At 44.0% G+C, this 21,705-nt stretch overlaps 1 protein-coding gene across 1 annotated transcript in view; it reads left to right on the top strand.

Annotated features, from left to right (window-relative positions):
• Positions 1-21,705, top strand: part of FER1L6 (fer-1 like family member 6) — a 126,208-nt gene that overhangs the window by 24,510 nt on the left and 79,993 nt on the right. Inside the window, exons 10-16 of the mRNA XM_027132392.1 lie at positions 17-125; positions 868-1,039; positions 4,899-5,019; positions 7,583-7,683; positions 10,940-11,030; positions 14,650-14,769; positions 16,264-16,416. Coding sequence (XP_026988193.1) covers positions 17-125; positions 868-1,039; positions 4,899-5,019; positions 7,583-7,683; positions 10,940-11,030; positions 14,650-14,769; positions 16,264-16,416 — 867 coding nt within the window. The remainder of the gene's footprint in view (positions 1-16; positions 126-867; positions 1,040-4,898; positions 5,020-7,582; positions 7,684-10,939; positions 11,031-14,649; positions 14,770-16,263; positions 16,417-21,705) is intronic.

Below are 21,705 nucleotides of genomic sequence, written 5' to 3' on the forward strand. Positions count from 1 at the left end.
TTTTTTCTTTCTATAGATTGTACCAGAAAAACAAGAGGAATTTTTACTGTTTGGAGCGTTTTTTGAAGCTACCATGATTGACCGGAGGATTGGAGATAAACCCATTAGCTTTGAAGTTTCTATTGGTAAGTGCAGACAAGCACGGTGCCTGGCACATGACATGAACTTTATACCTACCTCTTAAATAAATGAATTCATGTGTTACGTGAAGATGGTAGCACTCTGCTGGAGGTTTGCACCTCAGGAAGAAATGAATAAATCCTTGTCCACTCTGGTGTCAATATGTAAGGGATAGATTTATTTTCATACTTAAAAAAAGGATTAAGAGTATAATTTGCATTCAGACAGACTTGGACTACTAATTCTGGTTCCCTTAATTGCTCTGGGTCTCAGTTTCTTCGTCTATAAAATGGGAATAATGATAACTCCTCATGGAGCTGTTGCAAGGGTTTAATGAGTTAATGCATGCAACATGCCACACATATAATAGGTGCTGTTATTATAACTCCCAGCAATCTTCCTGGACTGATGTACATCTGGGAAAACCACTCCAAGAAAGAGCATTCCATCAGAGAAGGTCTTGATTTATATTTGGGAAGTTCTCCATCAGTGGAGCAGAAGGAAATGGAGATGGAATCCAGTTAATTTGTAACTTAAGTAATTTTTACAAAAAAACCCTAAGATGTATGTTGATGATGGCTTAGTGTCATTGTTAATCTTATTTCTTTGGTCTGCCCATCACTCTACCTTCATACTGAGAGCTTATTTCCCTGCCCTGGGAAGACATAAACTTGGATCCTTTCTGCCAAGCAGCCTGATTCTGCTTATTGACACTTGGCCCTTCTCGCCTTGCTACTGGCTCTTCAGGTAACTTTGGGAACTTGATTGATGGGGGATCGCATCATGGGAATAGGAAGAACTCAGTTGACCCAGCTGAAGAAGATGCCCTTCCACTGCTGCATGAAGGAGAAGGGGACGCAGCCATGCCCATGGTCTCCACCACTCATCCCGAGAAGCCACTCGTGACAGAAGGGAACAGGTAGGAGACACAGCAGGTGAGAGTAGCCGGGGTTTCTGACAGTAGAAGCTTGACCAATTTCTGGGACTGTTTGATTCAGTTCTTCCCTAAAACTGGAAACATTCTTTATCTTATTTATAAGAACAAGGTGCAGGGCTTCCCTGGTGGCACAGCGGTTGAGAGTCCGCCTGCCGATGCAGGGGACACGGGTTCGTGCCCCGGTCCGGGAAGATCCCACATGCCGCAGAGCGGCTGGGCCCGTGAGCCATGGCCGCTGAGCCTGTGCGTCCGGAGCCAGTTGCTCCGCAACAGGAGAGGCCACAACAGTGAGAGGCCCGCGTACCGCAAAAAAAAAAAAAAAAAGAACAAGGTGCAAACAAGGGCAACATGGTAAGTGCCACTCCTGAATTCTTAGTAACATGTTGACAGCTCTCCAAACGACACATCCAGGGGATTCATGTAAGGGCAGAGCAATGATGATGGTTATTATTATCGTATCTGAAGCTCCATTCATTCTATAACTTTGAAGCATAACAAGGTAGGAAGGTCAGATGTTAAAATTTCAATCCCAAATCCTATTAACAGTTGTTATAGTCATCTGAATATAAGGTAAACTCAAGTTGGTGGAATTATTAGATACATGATTTATTATCTTATTTTTGCTCACCATCAAACTGAAGAACTCAAAAATGAGCGTCAGCCACCAGAAAAGACCGTTTCAGAAAACTGCTGGGGCACCTACATGTGCCCTCACTGATCGTTAATCCAAGTAACGTTTCAACATGCCGAGAGAAGTGAAATTATAGAACTGTCTTAAGACAGTGATGTCAACCAAATGGTTTATGAGAAGGGAAAGCCACACGTAGAGAGATTCTTCCGTGTTTTCAGCTTTATGCCATGAGTAAAAAAATATGATCTCACTGGATTGTCATAAGAGAACATGGCTCTCCCTGTTCACATGTGAGGGGATGGGAACCACATCGTTAGTTCTCTTTAATCTTCGCTCTTCTCTCTCTGGGCACGAACCCATGGCTTACCGACCATTGTTAGAATAATGACTCTCACATCTATTTCCCCAGACGGGCTTCTTTCCTGAGCAGCAGGTCCAAACACCTCCATTTGGGAGTCCCTGGATTATTCACCAGACTCATCGTCTTCACAGACAACTTTGCCCCTTTTCCTATCTTTCCCATCTCAGAGACTGGTCATAACATTGTCTGCATCCTCCGAGCCACAAATCAGAAAGTTGGCAAGTGTTCACTTCCCTTCCTACCCGTATCCAATGAGTGATGAAGTCTGGTCAATTCGAGTTCTCCAGTGTGTTCTCTTTTGCCATTTCTTGAATCTGGCCTGTCAGCACCTTTGGCCTCAATTATTTTAAACACCTCTTACCTGGCTTGGATCTGTTTCAAGAAATTCACTGAACTATCTATCTGAACTCCCCAGTCCCCTGATTGACATTATACATTCGCTGTCTGTGGCTTTCAGAATTAATTTCAGAGGACATTTTTTTTTTTTTTTTTTTTTTTTGCGGTACGCGGGCCTCTCACTGCCGTGGCCTCTCCCGTTGCGGAGCACAGGCTCCGGACACGCAGGCTCAGCGGCCATGGCTCACAGGCCCAGCCACTCAGCGGCATGTGGGATCTTCCCGGACCGGGGCACGAACCCTTGTCCCCTGCAAAGGCAGGCGGACTCTCAACCCCTGCGCCACCAGGGAAGCCCAGGGGACATATTTTGTTGATTTGATCCCTTCCCACTTCTCTACGATAACCTCTGGGTATTCCCCAAACCCCAGCGTTCCCGCACCGCCATTCCCCAGATGGGTCCTGTGGTTTGCCGTGTCTGGGCCTTTGAACACGCTCTTCCTTCTGCCAGAGGCAACAAGCACCCTCCTCAGAACTGCTCGCTTCCGTTACCTTTCAAGACTAAGTTCAAGTTCCCTTCCCTGAATCCCAAGTCTTATTTGGACCTTCTCTACTCACCTGCATCAAACACTAATCACACTGCATTAAGATATTTTTACTAGTCTGTCTCCCTGTTAGACTGTGAGTACCCTGAGGGCAAAGGACTGTGTCTTGTTCACCTTTCGATCTGCTCATCTCCATGCCAGGCACACAGTAGACGCTCATAACTGTTTCTGAATGAGTTAAGGACATGCTATAACTGGGTTGGGCACAGGGTACTATGTGGGTAGAGGGGGGCAGTGGAGGAGGTGAAGAGTTGGGAAAGGTCACAACAAGGGCGACATCCTAAAGGGCGAGAACGAGCTTAAGGGACAGAAAGCGACTGTCTGGGACAAAGTAGGAAGCAGTAAGTGAAAATAATAATTTTTGAGCATGGCCTACATTTTCTAAATCCCGTCTCTCCCATGGACCACCCTCCCCCTCCCACAGACCACCTTCTTTGGGGTCTTTTTTATGGGTCCCTGGCAGCCACCCTCCTTTACACGCACCAAAAAGGACCCCAAACTTCCCAGCCCTTTAATGGCTTCTCTGTCCAGTCTCGAAACTGAGGACATCAATGAACGGGATCTGCAGCTCTGGGAGTCTTTTATGAGACTCTCATTGGTACTCTGCATCCTTTCGCCGGGATCCTTTTGGCAGTGAAAACATCCCCACCTTGTTAGACTAGCCTGTTGTTGACTGTTGGAGGGGATGTCAGGGGATGTAGTGTGGGAAGGGTTTGAGAGGAAATGAGAGCTCTACGGAACCCTCAGATGGACCTCCCATTAGTCCTGACAGGCTGGCTCGAAGAGACCAAGATGCCATGCTGGTGTTTTGGGGCTTTATATTCCTGTCACTATATCGAGGCTCTGTCCACATAGTGGCAAGCCAGGGTGGTAGCAGCTGAACTGGAAGATTCTCAAATAGACCACCACACACACACATGCACGCATGTGCACACACAACATACACACACATGCACATACACACACAATTTGTCTGTTGCCTCCATGACAAGACTGGCCTGCCTTCCACGTTTCTCTTCACACAGACCCGGGTGTGTATGGGACAATTACAGGCGGCTGAGGGCAAACCTACTTAAGAATATCGCTGTCTTTAGGCAGGGGACTTCAGCTTTTTGCTACACCTCTCCCATCTTCCCTGCTTTCACATCCATCCCTTTCCTCCTTGGGAACTGAATTCTACTGGTTAGTTCCTTCTTTTCTGTCTTCAGTCTCATCCTCTTAACTTTTTTCTTATCATTTAGGCACATCCAACCATCGCCATCAGCCATTCATTCTCTTTGGCTCCACAGCTCCCCTTCCAGCTGCTTTGCCATCCCTCTCGTCCCTGCTTAGTCAAGCAGGTCATCTGCATTACCGGCACCAATGCCCAGCAACAATACATTTTGTATGGATGGATGAATGGACGGCAAGCCATGGGATGCTGACGTTTAGTTTGAAGCACATGACTTCATCTTCATTAATATTATTACCCTCTTAGATTTCTCTAGTGATTTCAGTTTATAAAATACATTCACATCTGTTATCTCGGTTGATCCTTACACAGTCAGGGCCCAGCATATAGACATTAAAAGGAAAAAGATGTTAGTTTTTCTCCTTTCTCTCTTCTCTCAATTGGAAAGAGAATTTCTCCTTGAAGAGGGCTTGCCTTCCCTCTTGTGAGATCATTTCTAAACTTTGCCCTGGGTCAGAGGGTGGTAGCTGTTATTACCTCACCGCTGTAGCCGTATAACAGTTCGTTGCTTATTGTCTATGGATCCCCAAGTAAAGGCTAAGGATGGAATTAATAGTTTGACTATTTTGTCATCACCCTTCCCCCAACCCACCCAGAACATACAAACATGAACAGGTTACTGGGATTGTCTGAAAAACACTGATCACCAGCTAACTTCCAGACCTAATGTGTTTTCCCAGGAATTACAACTATTTGCCATTCGAGGCCAAGAAGCCCTGTGTCTATTTCATCAGTTCTTGGGGAGACCAGACGTTTAGGCTGCATTGGTCCAACATGCTGGAGAAAATGGCGGACCTCCTGGTAGGTGACTCTGACAGGTGATGGATTTGAATATTGGGAAGCTGGAGGCAAAGGGGATTTTTTTCCACCCAGTAGAGGGTCTTGACCTCAGTTTAAATACAAGTGAATTGAGGCTGCTACATTTGGAGGACACCTGGCTCCTACCACACGGACCCAGGGGAACGAGAATACATTTTGCAAAATCCCTTGACTTTAAATCAAATTATCCAAATTCAAATCCCTGCTCTGCTTCTAACTGTTATAGGACCTAGGGTTAGGCCACTTTCCCAATCTCCAAAGGCAAGGGATGGACAGCTTTCTCACAAAATTGATAGATCTTAGCTTCAACTAATATAAAATCCTAAGTCCTTAACACGGTGGACAATTCCTCCAAGTTCAAGCCCTGACACCTCTCCAGTCCTACATCTCACGTGCTCTTCCTCCTTACTGTGTTCCAAGCACGCTGGTCTCCTTTCAAGTGCCTCAAAGAAACCAGGCTCCTCTGTGCCTCCTAGCCACCTCCATGCTGTTCCCTCTGTCAGGGCTGCTTTTCCCCTTCATGTTTCTCCTGTGAAGCCCAGTCAACCTCTAGGGCTCATACTTAAGCACTTCCTCAGAGAAACCTTCTTACTCGCTCCCTTTTACCCTCTTCCATCATATCCTGCTCTTTTCCTTCAGAATTATTTGAGGAATTGAATGTGTGAAAGTATTTAAAACGGCACCTATATGTGAAAAATACTAGGCCGTCCCACCCAACCCCTGCCGGGTGGAGGCAGGGAAGAAAATCTGGGAACACTGCTCCTTTGGTATCTCCCTCCCTTTGTGATTCCTTTTTGTTTACTCCACATTCCTCTTTCCAGCCCACACATCTCACGAGCAGTGTCCTCTCCTCTCTGTCCCACTGTGCCTCACCAGGGGACCCTGGTCTGATCCCTCTCATTCCATGAAAACCCACACGAAGGAAAGCACGCATTTCTCTCTCCCGTTTGCTTTATAATTCTGTCTCCAATTGTGTAAAACACGGTATTGGGGGCTTCCCTGGTGGCGCAGTGGTTGAGAATCCGCCTGCCAATGCAGGGGGCACAGGTTCGAGCCCTGGTCTGGGAAGATCCCACATGCTGTGGGGCAACTAAGCCTGGGTGCCACAACTATTGAGCCTGCGATCTAGAGCCTGTGAGCCACAACTACTGAAGCCCGCGCTCCTAGAGCCCGTGCTACGCAAACAAGAGAGGCCACTGCAATGAAGAGGCCGCGCACCGCAAGGAAGAGGAGCCCCCGCTCGCCGCAACTAGAGAAAGCCCGCATGCAGCAACGAAGACCCAACACAGCCAAAAATAAAATAAATTAATTAATTAAAACAAAGCAAAACAAAACAAAACACAGTATTGCCTCTGGCCATGGGGATTGCAGGCATCATGGAGACGGAGTCTGAAAGCGGTCATGGAGGCTGGGTTTGGAGTCACGCCATGGGGAGGCCATGGACTCACTTTTTACGGCTGGTCTTGCTTCTCCTTCAGACAAAGTAGTTTATTTCTAAAACGCTTGAAAAAACAAATCAGAATTTTTTTATCCCTAGAGGCCATAGTAGCCTTGAGCACTTGTTTCTAATTCTTTCTCAGAGCCAGGATCCCTGCCATGCATGGCATATCATGGCTAACCTGACTGAATGTTTACTAAGCACGAAGCATGGTTTGAAGACGTTCACATCTCCCTATAGGGCTATAGGTGGGTACCATTATTGCCAGATTTTACAGATGAGGAAACTGGGCAGAAGTGGGTGAGGTCACCTGATAAAGCCTGGATTTGGATGTCGTAGGTAGTCTGACTCCCAAGCCTAAACCTTTAACCGCTCCACAGTGTTGCCTTATGGTGAAGGGGCAAAGAGGGAAATATATGTCCCTAGGTATGTGATGGAGGATGTCGTTGTTGTAAATTCTAGCAAAGCAGTGGTGACGTGTACATTGCCCCTTGGGTGCCATTTTCCTCCAAGCCATGAAATGGAACCCTAGAATTTAGGATCCAAAGGAAAAGTACAATGATTAAGTACACAAGCATATAGCCAATGTCATATACAACCTGTCTTCTTTTCCCTCAACACCCCACCCCTGACAAAAACCCCCATAATCAGAAGAATTGATAGCCTGTTAGTTTCGGGGATTATCCAGTGTGGTTATACTCCTATATAACAAACTGGCATGAACATTGCTTTTGAAGTTTTTGATAATTCTATCTAATTTACTCTACTTTGTTAGGTATTTCCCATGACATTAGGTTTCCCTCACAAGGTAGATTCTAAATAAATGGAACTCAGTTCATGAATAAATCTGGGACAGAAACAATGAGTTTGAGCAACACAGGAGAAGACTTGAATCTGGGCCAATTCCAGTTAAGAAAGGAAGGTTCGAAGTTAGAATGCAGTGGCATTTCCCTGTTCAGACATACACGAAAAAACAAGAGATATGTTCCTTCATTTTCAAAACAAAATATTAGCTCGATATTATTTCTGTGAGTGTTAGAATCAGTGTCTCCACTATGGTGTCTCATTCCCACCTCTCATCCCCCCACCTCTGTGGTTTGTTTTCAGGATGAAGGTATAGAGGAAGTGAAAGAACTGATTAAGATTTCAGAGGAAGCCCCGGAAGAGAAAATGAAGATGTTGCTCACTGACTTCGTCAGTCAAAGCAGGTACTGCAGAGACAGCTGTCATCTGGGTAGCTCAGCAGATATGGAATCAGCTTTTAACTACTTAGAAAATGGTCGATTTTACATGCATTCATATGGGCATTGAATAGTGTTATATCCATCTTAATTTTGTTCAGTAATTTAGCTGCAACTGTGGGCTCACTACTGCTTCCTGACACTTAACTAAAACATAAAGCAAAGGGGGGAAAAAAAAGGAAAAGAGAAGAAAAGAAAGACTGCAGAGACATTTTATGAAACAAGAAAAATGCTGGTAGTGTCAGTGTCCAGCATGGCTCTTTGCATCTGATAGGTACTCAACAACTATTTGGCAAGTAGATGGATAAATTATATCAAATGCTATTTAATAGAATTTTTATACACTACATTAATAAGCACCAATTAATGACTTTTATTCCAGGAGGTAGACAATATAATAAAAGATGAAAAAACAGGGTGTATTAGTTATCTATTACAGAGTAACAATAACCCTCAAATTTAGTGGCTTACACATATTTATTATTTCACAGTTTCTTGGGTTATGAATGCAGGTGTGGCTTAGCTGGGTCCTTGGCTCAGGACCTCTCCCAGGCTGCAGTCAAGGCATTGACTAAGGCTACAGTTACCTCAGGGCTCAACTGGGAAGGACTCACTTCCCAGATCACTCATACGGACATTTGCAGAATTCAGTTCTTCATGAGCTGTTGGATTGAGGATGATTGAGGACTCCAGTTCCCTGCTAGCTGTTGTTTGGAGGTCATCCTCAATTCCTTGCCATGTGAGCCTCTCCAAGCTACCTCTCACAACATGGCAGCTGACTGCATCAGAATGAGTAAGAAAGAGGAGTCAGAGAGAACATGCCAATAAGACGGACGTCACGGTCTTTTATAACCTAATCTTGGACGTGACATCCCATCAGTCTTGATGTCTTCTGTTAGAAGCAAGTCACTAGGACCAGTGCACATTCAAAGGGGATGAATTGCACAATGGCAAGAAGAATAGGAGGTGGAGATCATTGGGGCCATCTTAGAGGCTGCCTTCCCCATAAGGAAACAGCCTGATGAATTGGGTCAAGATGTGAGCAATAATGAGAATTTGTTATAATAGAATCAATGGAAAAGGAATGGCTATTCATGTGATGGAAAGAAAAAAATTAATAGATTCTCGTGTTCAGCTTTGTAAGTTTCGTCTTTCCTAATCTCTCAACTACCCAAGCCTTTTTTACTTAAAAAAAAGAAAGCAAAGAAATAAATATGTAGTTTTTTCTCTCTTTCTTTCTTTTCTGTGTTTCATATAGAAGCAATATATATCAGTGCTACTCCTGCTGTGAGCTAAGTGTCACCTGCAAATCCCTTGAAGCATCCTTAAAAGCTTCATGGTCATATTTTTAGAAATTGTGGGCAAATTAATAGCTGAATAACTTTTCTCTGTTAGGGGTTACTTGGAAGTGATAATTATTCCCTTTTCTCTTCAAGTTTAAAGCCAACTGAAAAAAATATTCCTGAGGGTCAGACAGAGATCAAACGTTCATTTTATATTTGGTAAACCTGGATTTGAGAAAAAAGTTTGTACCTGAGGTCAAGGAGACTTTGTGGTCCCCCCAGCTGTTTGAGGTTGAGCAGTTGGACTTTGGGGCTTCCCCCCCAGAAGGGACAGGCCACCTGCTGTGTTCAGGTGAGGAGGCCACCCACAGCTGGCAGTGGGCGGGGTCTGAAAGATGAGGAATGGACAGAATCACGTGCCAAAGTCATCTACCCCCATTCTGATGGGGAAATAAGTTACTTCTCCCCCTGTGAGGAAGGGAGAGAGATTAGAAGCATCCATAATGTTTCCTAGAGGTGATCCATTCTGGGAGTGGCATGGATTCCTTCTGCCTCTAGGAAAGAAAGGGAGACAGGTGGCACCAAGACTCCCTCCTCAAAATAGACTCCTTTTTATTCTTTTTAAAAATGAAGAGAAAATGCAATGACTGGTATGTCCAAAGAGAATTTCTGATTGAAGTTTCCAGTTACCAGCAGGCAGAGCTCTGGTGTGGGACCCCTCCCTGGGAGGTGTGTCATCTTAGATCCCCCTTTTGTTCTTTTGTAATTGATTCTTTTCATCACAGAAATACTACATGCTCATCTTCAACAACAACAAAATGCAGGATGTATAAAGGAAAAGTGTTCTCAACTCTCTCTCCAATCCCACTCAGAGAGAAGAGTTTGATTTGTCTTCCTTTTTTTCTGTGCATTTGCAAACACACACATTCATAAAAATACTCTATTTCTTCATAAACGTCACACACTTTGTTCAGCAGATTGCTTTTTCACTCAGCAATGTATCACTGGTATCTTTCTACAGTAGCACCTAATACTCATCCCCAGTGTTCAATCACGTGATATGTATCATGTAGTATTTAACTAGTCCCTTATATTTAAGTTGTTCTGATTTATTTTGCTACTATAAACAATGCTACAATAAACATTACTATGTAAACATATTTTTGCAAGAATCTTCAGTTATTTTTGAAGGGTAGAATTCTAGTATAATTTTTGGATCAAATTATATGGACATTTAAATTTTGATAGATGCTGTCAAATAACCTCTTAAACATTATAATAATTAACACTCTCCTATCATAATAGAGGAGAGTGACTATTTCCCTTTGAATATTATCAACCTTGAATATTACCTGGTTTTTAGTAAGTGAAAATGGTATCGATTTTAATTTATTGCTGATGAGGGAATATCTTATTTCCCCAAATTTAAAGTCATTTCTGTTTCTTCTTCAATTGCATTTATAACCATTACCATTTTCCTATTGAACACATTTTTAACTTCATCCCTCAAAACGTTACTATTTAGTCCTTTGTTTAGTTTTAAAAATGTGAAGACATAGCCCAGTTTTGAGTCTAAAATATTTGCTCTACATACAATTTTCAGGAACATTTTGGTGTGTGTTAAATTTGTAAGATAAAGGAAAACTGCATTATTTTGTGTTTGCTGTTATGAACTTGGATAGGAATCACAATAGGTATATACTGAAAGAAAGTAGAAAAACAAACATCCCCAAAACTAATGTGAGGCCTGGCACTATTTCCCATTCGCATTTTGTCTCATAGAAAAGTTAGTGCCTTACTGCTTAATCCAAAATGAAAAATCTTGGTTCTGTGGCTTCATCAACTTTCCTATTGTATTGCAGAAAGTATACTTGCAAATCTCTGGAATTATATAAATGAATTTTCACTAAGTAGGTTTCAAAATTGTTATTCTCTTATAGTGCGTTTATCTCTGAAGTGGAAAAGAAACCCAAGATGTTGAACCAAACCAATTTAGATAAGAAACGACTTACGCTCTGTTGGCAGGAGCTGGTATGTGAAAATCTATTTATACTTTTGCAAAGAACTAAAACGTGTGCTTTAAAAATAAACCTCACGGATGAAGCATAGGTCATAGAGCACATGAGGATAAAGTTCTACAGTTGTGTGATATAGAAGAATGGGAAGGGAATAAATAGATGAGTGAGTTGGAGAGGAACTAGCATTTACTGAATGTTTACAAGAATGAGCTAGAAGCCCACCAGCCCTATGTTCTATTCTGATGTAGGACTTGTTCATTTTCTTGACGTTTGTATTTTGTCAAAGGCTGTGGACTCTTTCACTTAACCTTCTGCCTCCTAAGCTGAGAGACAAAAAGACATAACTCAACTACCTCTCCTTGGTGTCCTCCCATTATGAATTGTGTGAAAAGCTGTGAGCACTACCTGAGGGCAGGGCAGTGGCTGGTACCTCTCTGTGCCCTGGAGACCCTGCACAGTGCTGAGTGCCTTAGAGATGTTCGGTCGCTATTGAACGAGTGACGACTGAGAAACGCCAGACCAAGTCAGACCCTGATTATCTCTCCTTGAAACTTCAGTTCCAGCAATGGCACCAAGGGACGTCTTGTTTGAGGCCATGATAATTCTGCAAAATAAAATTACTCAGTGTTTGGCCAGGGACATTTTTAAAGATGTGAATGAGGCCCACAGAGGTTAAATGATTTTATTTAAGGGTCACAGCTGGTTAATCATACGCCAGAGACTAAAGCCCGAGTCTCTGAACACTTGACTCATCCTGCTTTCCAGAACAATAAATGAAGTTTTGTGTCCTCCTCTACTCCAAGGAGGCCAGATTCCCACCGTATGTAAGATCTGCTTCCTACTGAATGTCTTCCTCAGCACCTCTGACTGTCTCTGCGGTGCCCGTCCTCCACAGATAGCCCGCACAGCTCTCTCGTTTCCTGTGTCCGACAGTCCTTGTCCTGAACAAGCCCAAGACTTCCGTGCTTTGCAGTGGCCCAGCTCTCTCTCCGCATTTCCAGCCTCTGGGTGGACACGTCCACTGCTTGCCTCATAGCACCTCTGACTCAGTGTATCCCATGCAGCCCATCATCTGCCCACCGAAGCTTGTTCCCTGTCCTGTATTTGTACCACCAGCCTCACTTGTTGCTCCAATCAGAAGCTTAAGAATCAACTTTGAATCCTGTACCTCAGCGGTCCCCAACCTTTTTGGCACCAGGGACCACTTTCGTGGACAGGATTTTTCCACAGATGGGGGCGGGGGGGGCAGTGGGAGTGGTTCAGGCGGTAATGGGAGCGACGGGGAAAGGCAGATGCAGCTTCACTCGTTCGCCTGCCGCCCACCTCCTGCTGTGCGGCCCGGTGCCTAACAGGCTGCGGACCGCTACCGGTCTACAGCCCGGGGGTTGGGGACCCCTGCTATACCTCACACTAAACGGTCATTTTGACCCCAGGCCAGGTTGAGACCCCGGTCCTTAAAGACTCTGGCACTCACTCCATTCTTCATCCCCAGGACCACTGCCTAACCCGAGTGCTTTAGTGTCTCTGGCCAGGGCTATCACAGTCATCTTCCCCTAGTCCACCTTCCATACCACAGCCAGAATGGTCTCCAAAACAGAAATCTGCTTAGATCTCTCTTGATTAAAAAAACCACTGGAGGGCTTCCCTGGTGGCTCAGTGGTTAAGAATCCGCCTGCCAATGCAGGAGACACGGGTTTGAGCCCTTGTCAGGGAAGATCCCACATGCCGCGAAGCAATTAAGCCCGTGCGCCACAACTACTGAAGCCCACGCGCCTAGAGCCCGTGCTCTGCAGTGAGAAGCCCACGCACCGCAACGAAGAGTAGCCCCCGCTCACTGCAACTAGAGAAAGCCTGCGCGCAGCAACAAAGACCCAACACAGCCATAAATAAATAAATTTATTAAAAACAAAAGATTGGAGTTTCCCAGTTGTTCATAAGATAAATTCCTCTGTGCACGATATACAGGGCTGTTCACCATCTTGTCCCAGCCTAGTCTCCCAGCCTTGTCTCTCGTTGCTCCCTTCCCATGTATCTATGTGCCAATGATTCTGAACCCTCACTGATTACGTGCCTTCATATGTAATTGTTCCTTCCAACTGGACTGTACTTTTTCTTCTTATCATCTGATGAATTCAATGCATTTTTTGCTCAGCACAAATATCATATTATCCATAAAACCTGGCTTTGGCCCCTCTGGTCCCATGATGCATTACACATTTTAGTTATTTGCATATATTGCTTTCACCTCACCAACTGTCAAAGTCTCAAGGAAAGGAAGCTTGAGTCCTCCTCTTGTCCCAGGCCTTGGCTCCTGGGATAGTGCCTGGTGCATAGCAGGTATTCAGGTCCTCTAATCAGAGGGCTTCTTCGGTGCCAGGCCCTGTGCTGGGTGCTGGAGACACAAGGCTGTCAGTACTTCGTGCTTGTTCTTGAGGAATTTATTGACTGGTCTGTTCATTTCACAAACATTTATTTAACACCCGCTATGTGCCAGGAACTCCACCAGACTCTCAGTGTTCAAGGTAAGAACAAGACCGAGGGGCCCCCTGTCCTTGCAAAGTTAACATTTGAGTGGGGAAGACAGAAGATAGATAACAAAAAGTAAATAAAAACGATTACAGGTTATGATTATGAAGGGCATTTTTTTTTTTTTTTTTTTTTAATGAAGGGCATTTTAAAAGGCCATGGTGATTGGGAAAATGTGGGAGAATATATGACAGTGGTATCATGGCAGTGGAGACCTGAGGAGAAAACAGCCATGCAGAGTCTAGGGAGAACATGTGGTCAAGAGGAACCTTAAGCATCCCAGTCTTGAGGAGGGAGCTGGGCGTGTTTTAGGACCTCCTGAGGACCAGTGTGCCTGAGGCCCAGTGAGTGAAGCACTCCAAGATGAAGCAGCCAGTGGGCAGGACCCACTCATGCAGGGCCTTAGAAATCACTGCAAAGTGTTTGGTTTTTCTTTTTTTCCCTAAGAACATGAATGCAGGCTGAATGAATGAATCAAAATAAACACTTTTAGATGTTCCAACCACGCACACAGATCTCCCTGGTGCCTCTCTCCAATGATGCCAACTTGGTCTGGAAGCATCTACTGTGCCTCCGGGGAGAGGTGGTGAGAGCAGTGATGAAGGACATGGCCTCTGGACCCAGCAGGGGGTCAAGTCCAGCTCTGCCTCTCAGTAGTTGCATGACTCTATTTCCTCTGCTGTAAAATGGGAATGATAGTACCTACCCCGTAAGGTCGCTGTGAGGAGTCCTAAGGGTTAATACAGCAGATATAACATTGCCCCGTGCAGAGTAAGAGCTCAATCTATTTTAGCTGTTGTTGTTGTCAGTATCAGGAAGCCTAGATTCAGGTCTTGACTAAAGAGCTATGGGACCTGTGACAAACCTCTGGCTTCTCTGGGCCTCAGCTTCTCGTCTGTCAAATGAAGCTGAGATAATATTCACTGTCCCCATAGTCCTACCAAGTTGCTGTTAATGGGCAGCGTGCCCCATAGCAGAGCCTGAAACAGCCCTCATGAGTGTCTCAGCATGGAACTTACAAGCACTTTCAGGAATCTCCAGCAACAGGACCGTGCTCGCTAACCAGATTTCTAGAAAGATCTACACCGACTCTTGTTTTGTTTTAGGAGGCCATAGCCAAGGAGGCCAAGGGGCTCACTCAGCAGCAGAAGAAAAAGTTATCTCTTGATGAAATGATCCAGGCGGCCCAAAACTTTGTGGAAAAAATCCGCTTTCTTGTGGATGAGGTAATCAACTATAAAGGCAAAGGTCATTTGGAAGATGAGACCGAATATCTTCCCAGTGGGGCTTGAATGTTTGATAAGAATGAAAGATGAGCAGTGTTTTCTCTCAAGCCCTGCTGAGCTGAGCAGGTACCATTCGCTTGAAGGGTGAAGGAGGGGGTTTTAAATTAAGCCAAACATGTACGGCTTTATTGATTTTTTCACGAAGCCTGAGTATTCAGCCGAAATAAAAAGCACATTGCTAAATAATAATTATAATAAAGCACACTCCTTAATAGGATCAAGAAGAGTCAAAATAAACATGGGATCTTTGATAGGTTTTTAACTGCAAGCAAATTGAAACTCATGTCCAGTAAAAGTTAAAACAGCTTCTCATTTTAAAGTTAATTGTAAGCAATATCTTCTGGTGACTACCAGAATGATCTAAAAAAAGTCCTCGTATTTGCTTCTGTTAAATACTAGGTTTTGTGGCGGAAGTTTTCAGGGAGAGGTACAGATTTACTGCTTCTGTTGTCCTTGAAAGCTTTTTTTCCTGTTGCAAATTCATTATTCCCTGGAGGCATAACAAACAAGCTGTGAGATAGTCACTTTGGAATGCAGGGATTTTAATAAGCACCCAGAAGGTTCAAACTAGGTCTGTGACTGACTGACCGTGTGGCCAGAAAACCTCCACAAGGATGTCTCTGTTTCCATGTCAAGAGAGAAGGGATGCCTTCTTAGGGTACCAATTACACTAGAGGATTATGGGGTTAGAAAAAGTATCTGCTTCCAGTCCGAGAATGTCAAAGCCTAGTTTATGACAATATGCCTCCCTTTTGTTTTGGAAGCTATACTGGCTCAGCAATGTGCATTTCAAACACTCACAACATAATGGGCCTCTTGGCAGGGAATCCTGCAATTCTTATCTTGATTAGCTCAACTTTAAAGTCTAATTTTCTGTGCAATTGAGTGCTGTTTCTCCTGAATAAACACCTATAATGGAGCGAAAATACTTAGCAATTATATTTTAGGTATAAAATCCCTTGTAAAATTGTTTTTCCTTCCTTCAGAGCGGATGGAAAGACATCCAAAGACGTTCATGGATTTTTGTTTTTGGTGTTTCATTTGAATGTTCTGGAAATGTTACCTGGCTCTTAGGAGGTCCAATGCTGGAAGCCAAATCATGATTACAAGATTGCAAAGAAAAACTCCATGGGAAGGAGGAGCAAACGTTTGTTCTGCAGATGGAGAAAAATAGGCCACCAGAGATGCCAAGTCACGGGTCCGACTTGCATATTGTCAAAGCATGATAAGCAGTTGGGCGTATGGGGCTTCCGTGACCTAAGACTTTCTCAAAGAAGCCACGCTTAACTTGCTCGGTTGCACAGGTGTTTCAGTACCCAGAAAGTTTAAGTCACAGAACTTGTTGTGCAGAAGGGGTGCTGGTGCAGGATAGGAGAACCCTGGGGGTGCTGTGTGAACACCCACCTCTCAAATCCATCCCCTCCTTCTCCACAGCCACAGCACACCATCCCTGACATCCTCATCTGGATGCTGAGCAACAGCAGGAGGGTGGCATATGCCCGCATCGCCGCCAAGGACTTGCTCTATTCCCCCATCAGGAAGCAGATGGGTCAACACTGCGGGAAGATCAAAACTCACTTCCTCAAAGTAAGTCTGTACTATTTTTTTTTTTTTTCTGATCAGACTCTTTTTATTGTCTTTTTTATGAATGGGTCCCAGATGGCAAGGGAAGAGCTGGCTCCTGGCTTCTAGGCCAGTTTCTCAGGGAGCCCCATGCATCATTGCTGAGAGGGAAGAGACTCCTCCCTGCTCCTCTCTGCTCAGCCCTCATTCACCAAGGGGAGGGGCTCTTGCTCAGGCTCCTGGCCCAGGGACACGCCCTTCCCCATGGAATTTCTGGTATTTCATCAAAGGTCATAGTCTGTACTATTTTTGACTCAAGGATGGGAACCTCTGTTTTTCCTGGGTTGCACGGCATTCCTAGTGTGTGTCCAGATCTCTGACTTGACGCTAAGACTTTCAAAAGTCTGAGGACAACTAGAACATCTTGCCCCCTCTTGATTCAAGGAGACCATCCTGGGGCTGAATATTTTCCAATTTTCCAATAACTATGTCACCAGAGACATATAAGGTGTTTTTTTAAAAATCTAGTGCAGATATCTTAAGGTTATTTTAATTTTTACTTCTTTGATTACTAAGAAGAATGAACGTTTTTTCTATTAGTTTTCTCTCTACTTTTCTCTTGAGTAATTTATCTATGGCATCATTTTACACGAGTTCATCTATATTTTAAAAATAGACTTCAAAGAAAATTACAAGAGGAGGGGTTGCTCTTCCACAGAACTGCTAGTTCAGGATTCCTGGCGGCTTTACACTGTAAAGATATGATAGTCTTTTCATCTTGGGTCCCTGCACCATTCATGAACACAGGCTCATAGGCACAATCTCTGGATAGATCCTACTGTCTTTAAATCAAAATTTGAGCCTTTCCTGGAGACCCTGGGTATTTTACCTCTACTACAAAGACATTTCTATCCCAGGAGAGAATTTGAGCAAACATGGAGAAAGACTGGTCCAAAAGCTTAACACTCACCAGTGGCAACAAGAGCGTGTGATTTGACTGATTAACTTTCCCAACTCACAGTGGGCTGTCCTGCCAATCTGAGTTCTGATTATTTGCTACAACATAATTATTCTTCCACTACCTTAGAAGGAGGATGAGAAGGCTCAAAACCATGCCATGTGAAGAATAGGTGAGGAGATGACAATGTTTAACTAGAAGAGAGATTTGACAGCATGATAGAGATTTTGTGTTCGTAGGGCTTCCACGTGGATGGTGGGATGATTGTGTGTGTGTGTGCGCACGCACGTGTGTGTTTCCAGAGGCTAGAACTGGGCCCCACGAGAGACATTACAGGGAAATAGTTCCCTAAATGGAGGTCCACAATGTGTTCTTTCTCCCCTTGGTATGAATATGGCAGTGGGCAGCTAGATTAGACAGCCTCAAAGCGCATCCGATGCCTAGAGTCTACTGTTGATGTGATTGTTATGGGGGGCAGACAGAAGAGGCATTACAGGGTACTGGTTTAATACTTGAGCTTTGAAATAAGGTGAATCTGGGTTGGAATTTGTATTCGTTTACTAGGGCTGTTGTAACAAAGTGCTACCGTGTGGCTTAAACCACAGAAGTTTATTATCTCCCAGTTTTGAAGGCTGGAAAGCTGACACAGAGGGATTGGCAGGGCCGTGCTCCCTCTGAAGGTGCTGGGGAAGCATCTCTTTTAGCTTCTGGTAGCTCCTTGGCTTGTGGGAGCATAACTCCAATCTTTATATCATGTTCTCCCTGTGTGCACGTCTCTTTTCCTATGATGTCCTTTGTGCACGTCTCTTTTCCTATGATGTCCTTTTTATAAGAATCCTACTCCAGAATGAGCTCATGTTAACTCTGTCTGTAATGACCCTATTTCCAAATAAGGTCATATTCTAAGGTACTAGAGGTTGGGACTTCAACATATGCATTTGAGGGGAATACAATTTTACCTCTTAGTGAATTCCAGGGCTAATATTTAGGAGCTGTATGACTTGGGGAATGGTACGTAACATCTCTGTGTCTCCTGTTCTTCATCCTTCAAATAGGGATGTGATGTTGAGGATTAAGTGGATAACTGCACATAAAAGAACACAGAGTGTACGTCCGCCGGGGTCATCACGCAATAAATGTTGGCATTCAAACAAATGGAAATCCAACATCTAGGGGACATTTCTGGCATTGTGTGCCCCCTTCACATCCAGGGAAGTGTTTGTGGTTCTGTATGTTAGATGTTATGGAAAACCCCGAATGAACTTTTTGGCCAACCCAATATTTTCTGTCATATGTACAAAAGGATTTTTAAACCCACCTCTGTAAAACTGTAACTGAAAAAGAAAAACTCACCCTAGTTATTCACCACAAATATTTCTTCAGCTTTCTCATTCCAAGGAATTCTGGGGTTGAAAGAAACACCTGTCTTAAAAATAGCAAATCATTTCAGAAAGCCCTGTGCTAAAAATAAGAGAAAACCGGCATAAAGTTATTCCTTCCTAAATATTTTGATGTATCCCAGAATTATTTAAAATTAGAACAGAGAACAACTGTCAACTAAAGCCAGAGAATAGACCTAACTGGGAATTCAGGACCTTTGCCCTGTGGCCTTGGCTTACTTCTTTATCTGGATTTTCCTTTTGTCATTGGGATTGCTTTGGGTGATAGCTTTGTAAATGTTGAACATGTTGTTCGATTGTCCTGACATGATGAAACATCTTGATAAGATGAAAACTATTTTCATTCCAGTTCTGATTGTTACCCCTGCTTTTTTTTTTTTTTTTTTTCCCCCCATTTCTCTTCCCTCTTGCGTCTCCCTCCCTCCCACCCTCCCTATCCCACCCCTCCAGGCGGTCACAAAGCACTGAGCTGATCTCCCTGTGCTATGCGGCTGCTTCCCACTAGCTATCTACCTTACGTTTGTTACCCCTGCTTTTAACTCCCTCCCGCCACCTCCCTTTAGGCCCTGTTTCTCTTCACTGAATTGGTGAATCTGAAAAAAGCAAGAGCTGCTTCAGGGAGACAAAGGATTCACCCACCTGCTGCTCACTCCGGTTTCTTAACGGGGAATTAGAAAGTGCAGTGAGGCAAAGCACAGAATGTAAATCTCTCAGATCTCTAGATTTTTTCCAGAGTCGCCTCAAAGTTTGTTGCACAGAACAGCTGTCCTTTGAGTGGCACCATAAACACCTCGTGTTCAAACACGTTTAGAGGCTGCCGTTGTATCCCCCTCTTGGAGTTTCAGTGCCCGTCACCCAGTGGAAAAGTCAACGTCCTGCAGTCAGGAATCATCTTTTATGACCCATGCTTGTCAACCTTATTCATCTCGAATAGCTATTTACAAATTTTAGGAAACTGCTATGCCTAGGGGGCCCAGGTTGAGGGAATATTAATTAATCTAAAGGAAACAAAACTGCCTCACCTGAAGTCACATGGCTAGGTAATAGTAAATCTGGAACGGCAATCAGGTTTTCATGGTCCCTGTTCCAGGATCTTTCTTTCTCTCTAATCTAAATATATTCATAATGTTACTAAAAATGCTGCAACAGAATTTGCTGAGCTCAGCCTAATCCACCATCCAGAAAAGCAGAATTCTCCCCCTTCAGTCTCAGAAAAGGACATTCATTCTAAAAGGAAACTCTTCCTGTGGAAGATGGATGCAGCGGCCCAATCTTCTTTTTTCTCTTGAGTCACCTCTTGTGCTGAGTCCGCCACTCCTCAGTCTCGTTTCCACCTCTATCCTGGCTTCTGCTTCACAGCCCTGAGTCCAGACTCTTCCTCTCAGGCCTCCAGGTTTCCATCCAGCTTTCCCTAGGATGCAGCAGAAAGTGGTAGCTGCAGACACCCTTCCAGGTCCTGCCTCAAAGTGAAGTCTGTACAAGGCAAACACACCTTTCCCACACTAATATCGATGGGCCAACTTCAACACAGTTTGTGTGAATGACCATCTTTCTCTCCTTTTTCTGACTGGCCAAGATTTCCCTTCTTTTGTAAGACAGCTGGCATTTCACCAGGACCCCGGAGGGGAGGTGGGTGGGTTACAGGAGAGGCTAAGACTTTAGCGTTCTGTCTCGTGCAGTTTTTACATATTGGTGATCATACTTTTCTGACGCAATTTTGCATTCTTTAAATTTTTTTTTTTTTTTCTCTCTCTCTCTCTCTCTTTCCCTCCCTGCCCTGCCATGCTATTCTTAAAAGGAAAGAAGTTGCTCTGGTTGGTCAGGCTTCAGGAGCACATGAGAGCAAGGGGAGAGCGGGGGAGGGGAAGGCAGGGAAGACAGCTGAGGCTGGAAATGCACGTGAAGTGAAACGTGGGTTGTTGTTTCTGCGAGCACCTAGGAAGGTGCTCAGTGATGGTGCGTGAGTCCCAACTTGGATTCCTAAGTGAGAGACTGCATTGTCTTGCAAACAATTTCAAGGTGTGTATTTTTAAAAAGATGTATAAACGGCAAACTTTAGGCATGCAGCCATGGTCCTTGTATAACGTTTTCACAAGATGTTAGCTGAGTTTTGGTTTCTAGCCATGAATTCACATATACAGGTTGTTTTCATAGCAGTAGAGATGAAGGACGTTTTGTGTTTTTGTTTTACTTTAAGAAGCAAAGGATATTGGACCTGCTTGGGGGCAACACAGCATAGTTAAGAGTCTTGCTACTCAAACACTTAAAACTGTGGTCCATAGACCAGCAGGATAAGCACCAACAGGGAGAAATCTCAAATCCTACCCCACACCTGCTGAGTCAGAATTTATATTTAAACCAGATGCCCCAGCAGTTCACATGCACGGGTACACGTACCACTGTATGAGGAGCTTGGGCCAAGAGGATGGGCTCTGGAGCCAGGTAGAGCAGGGTTGAGTCTTGGCTCTATCCCTGCCTGGCTTTGTGACATTGGACAATTGTCTCAACCTCTCTGAACCTCCACTTCTTCATCTTTAAAATACACATAATGAAAGAATTTATTTTACAGTCGTCATGAAGATGAATGATAACCTATTGCTTGTTAATAGTATGCAAGTAATAGGCCGTTCTGTGTGTAGGGAGGAACATTAGACCAGGGCCTGGGACAATGTAAGTGCTCAGCACATGTAAAATATTATTATTAGAAAAATAAATAAATAATTCAACAAATATTTTCCGAGTGCTTCCTGAGTGCCAAGTACTATTTTAGGCACTGGGGACATCACTGTGATATGACAGTCAAACATCCTGCCTTTGTGAATTGATGTCCTTGGGATGTGTACAGATGGCAGAGGGATTGCTTTTATTACAACAAAATAACCTTAGGCTCTCAATAGCTATTTGTTTGATTGAACAAGTGCTCAATGCATTTTAGCTATTTTCATTTTTATTGTG

Source organism: Aethalodelphis obliquidens, unplaced genomic scaffold (genome assembly GCF_003676395.1).
Source record: "Aethalodelphis obliquidens isolate GAN/ISIS:26980383/991018 unplaced genomic scaffold, ASM367639v1 scaffold41, whole genome shotgun sequence".
NCBI classification, from domain to species: domain Eukaryota; kingdom Metazoa; phylum Chordata; class Mammalia; order Artiodactyla; family Delphinidae; genus Aethalodelphis; species Aethalodelphis obliquidens.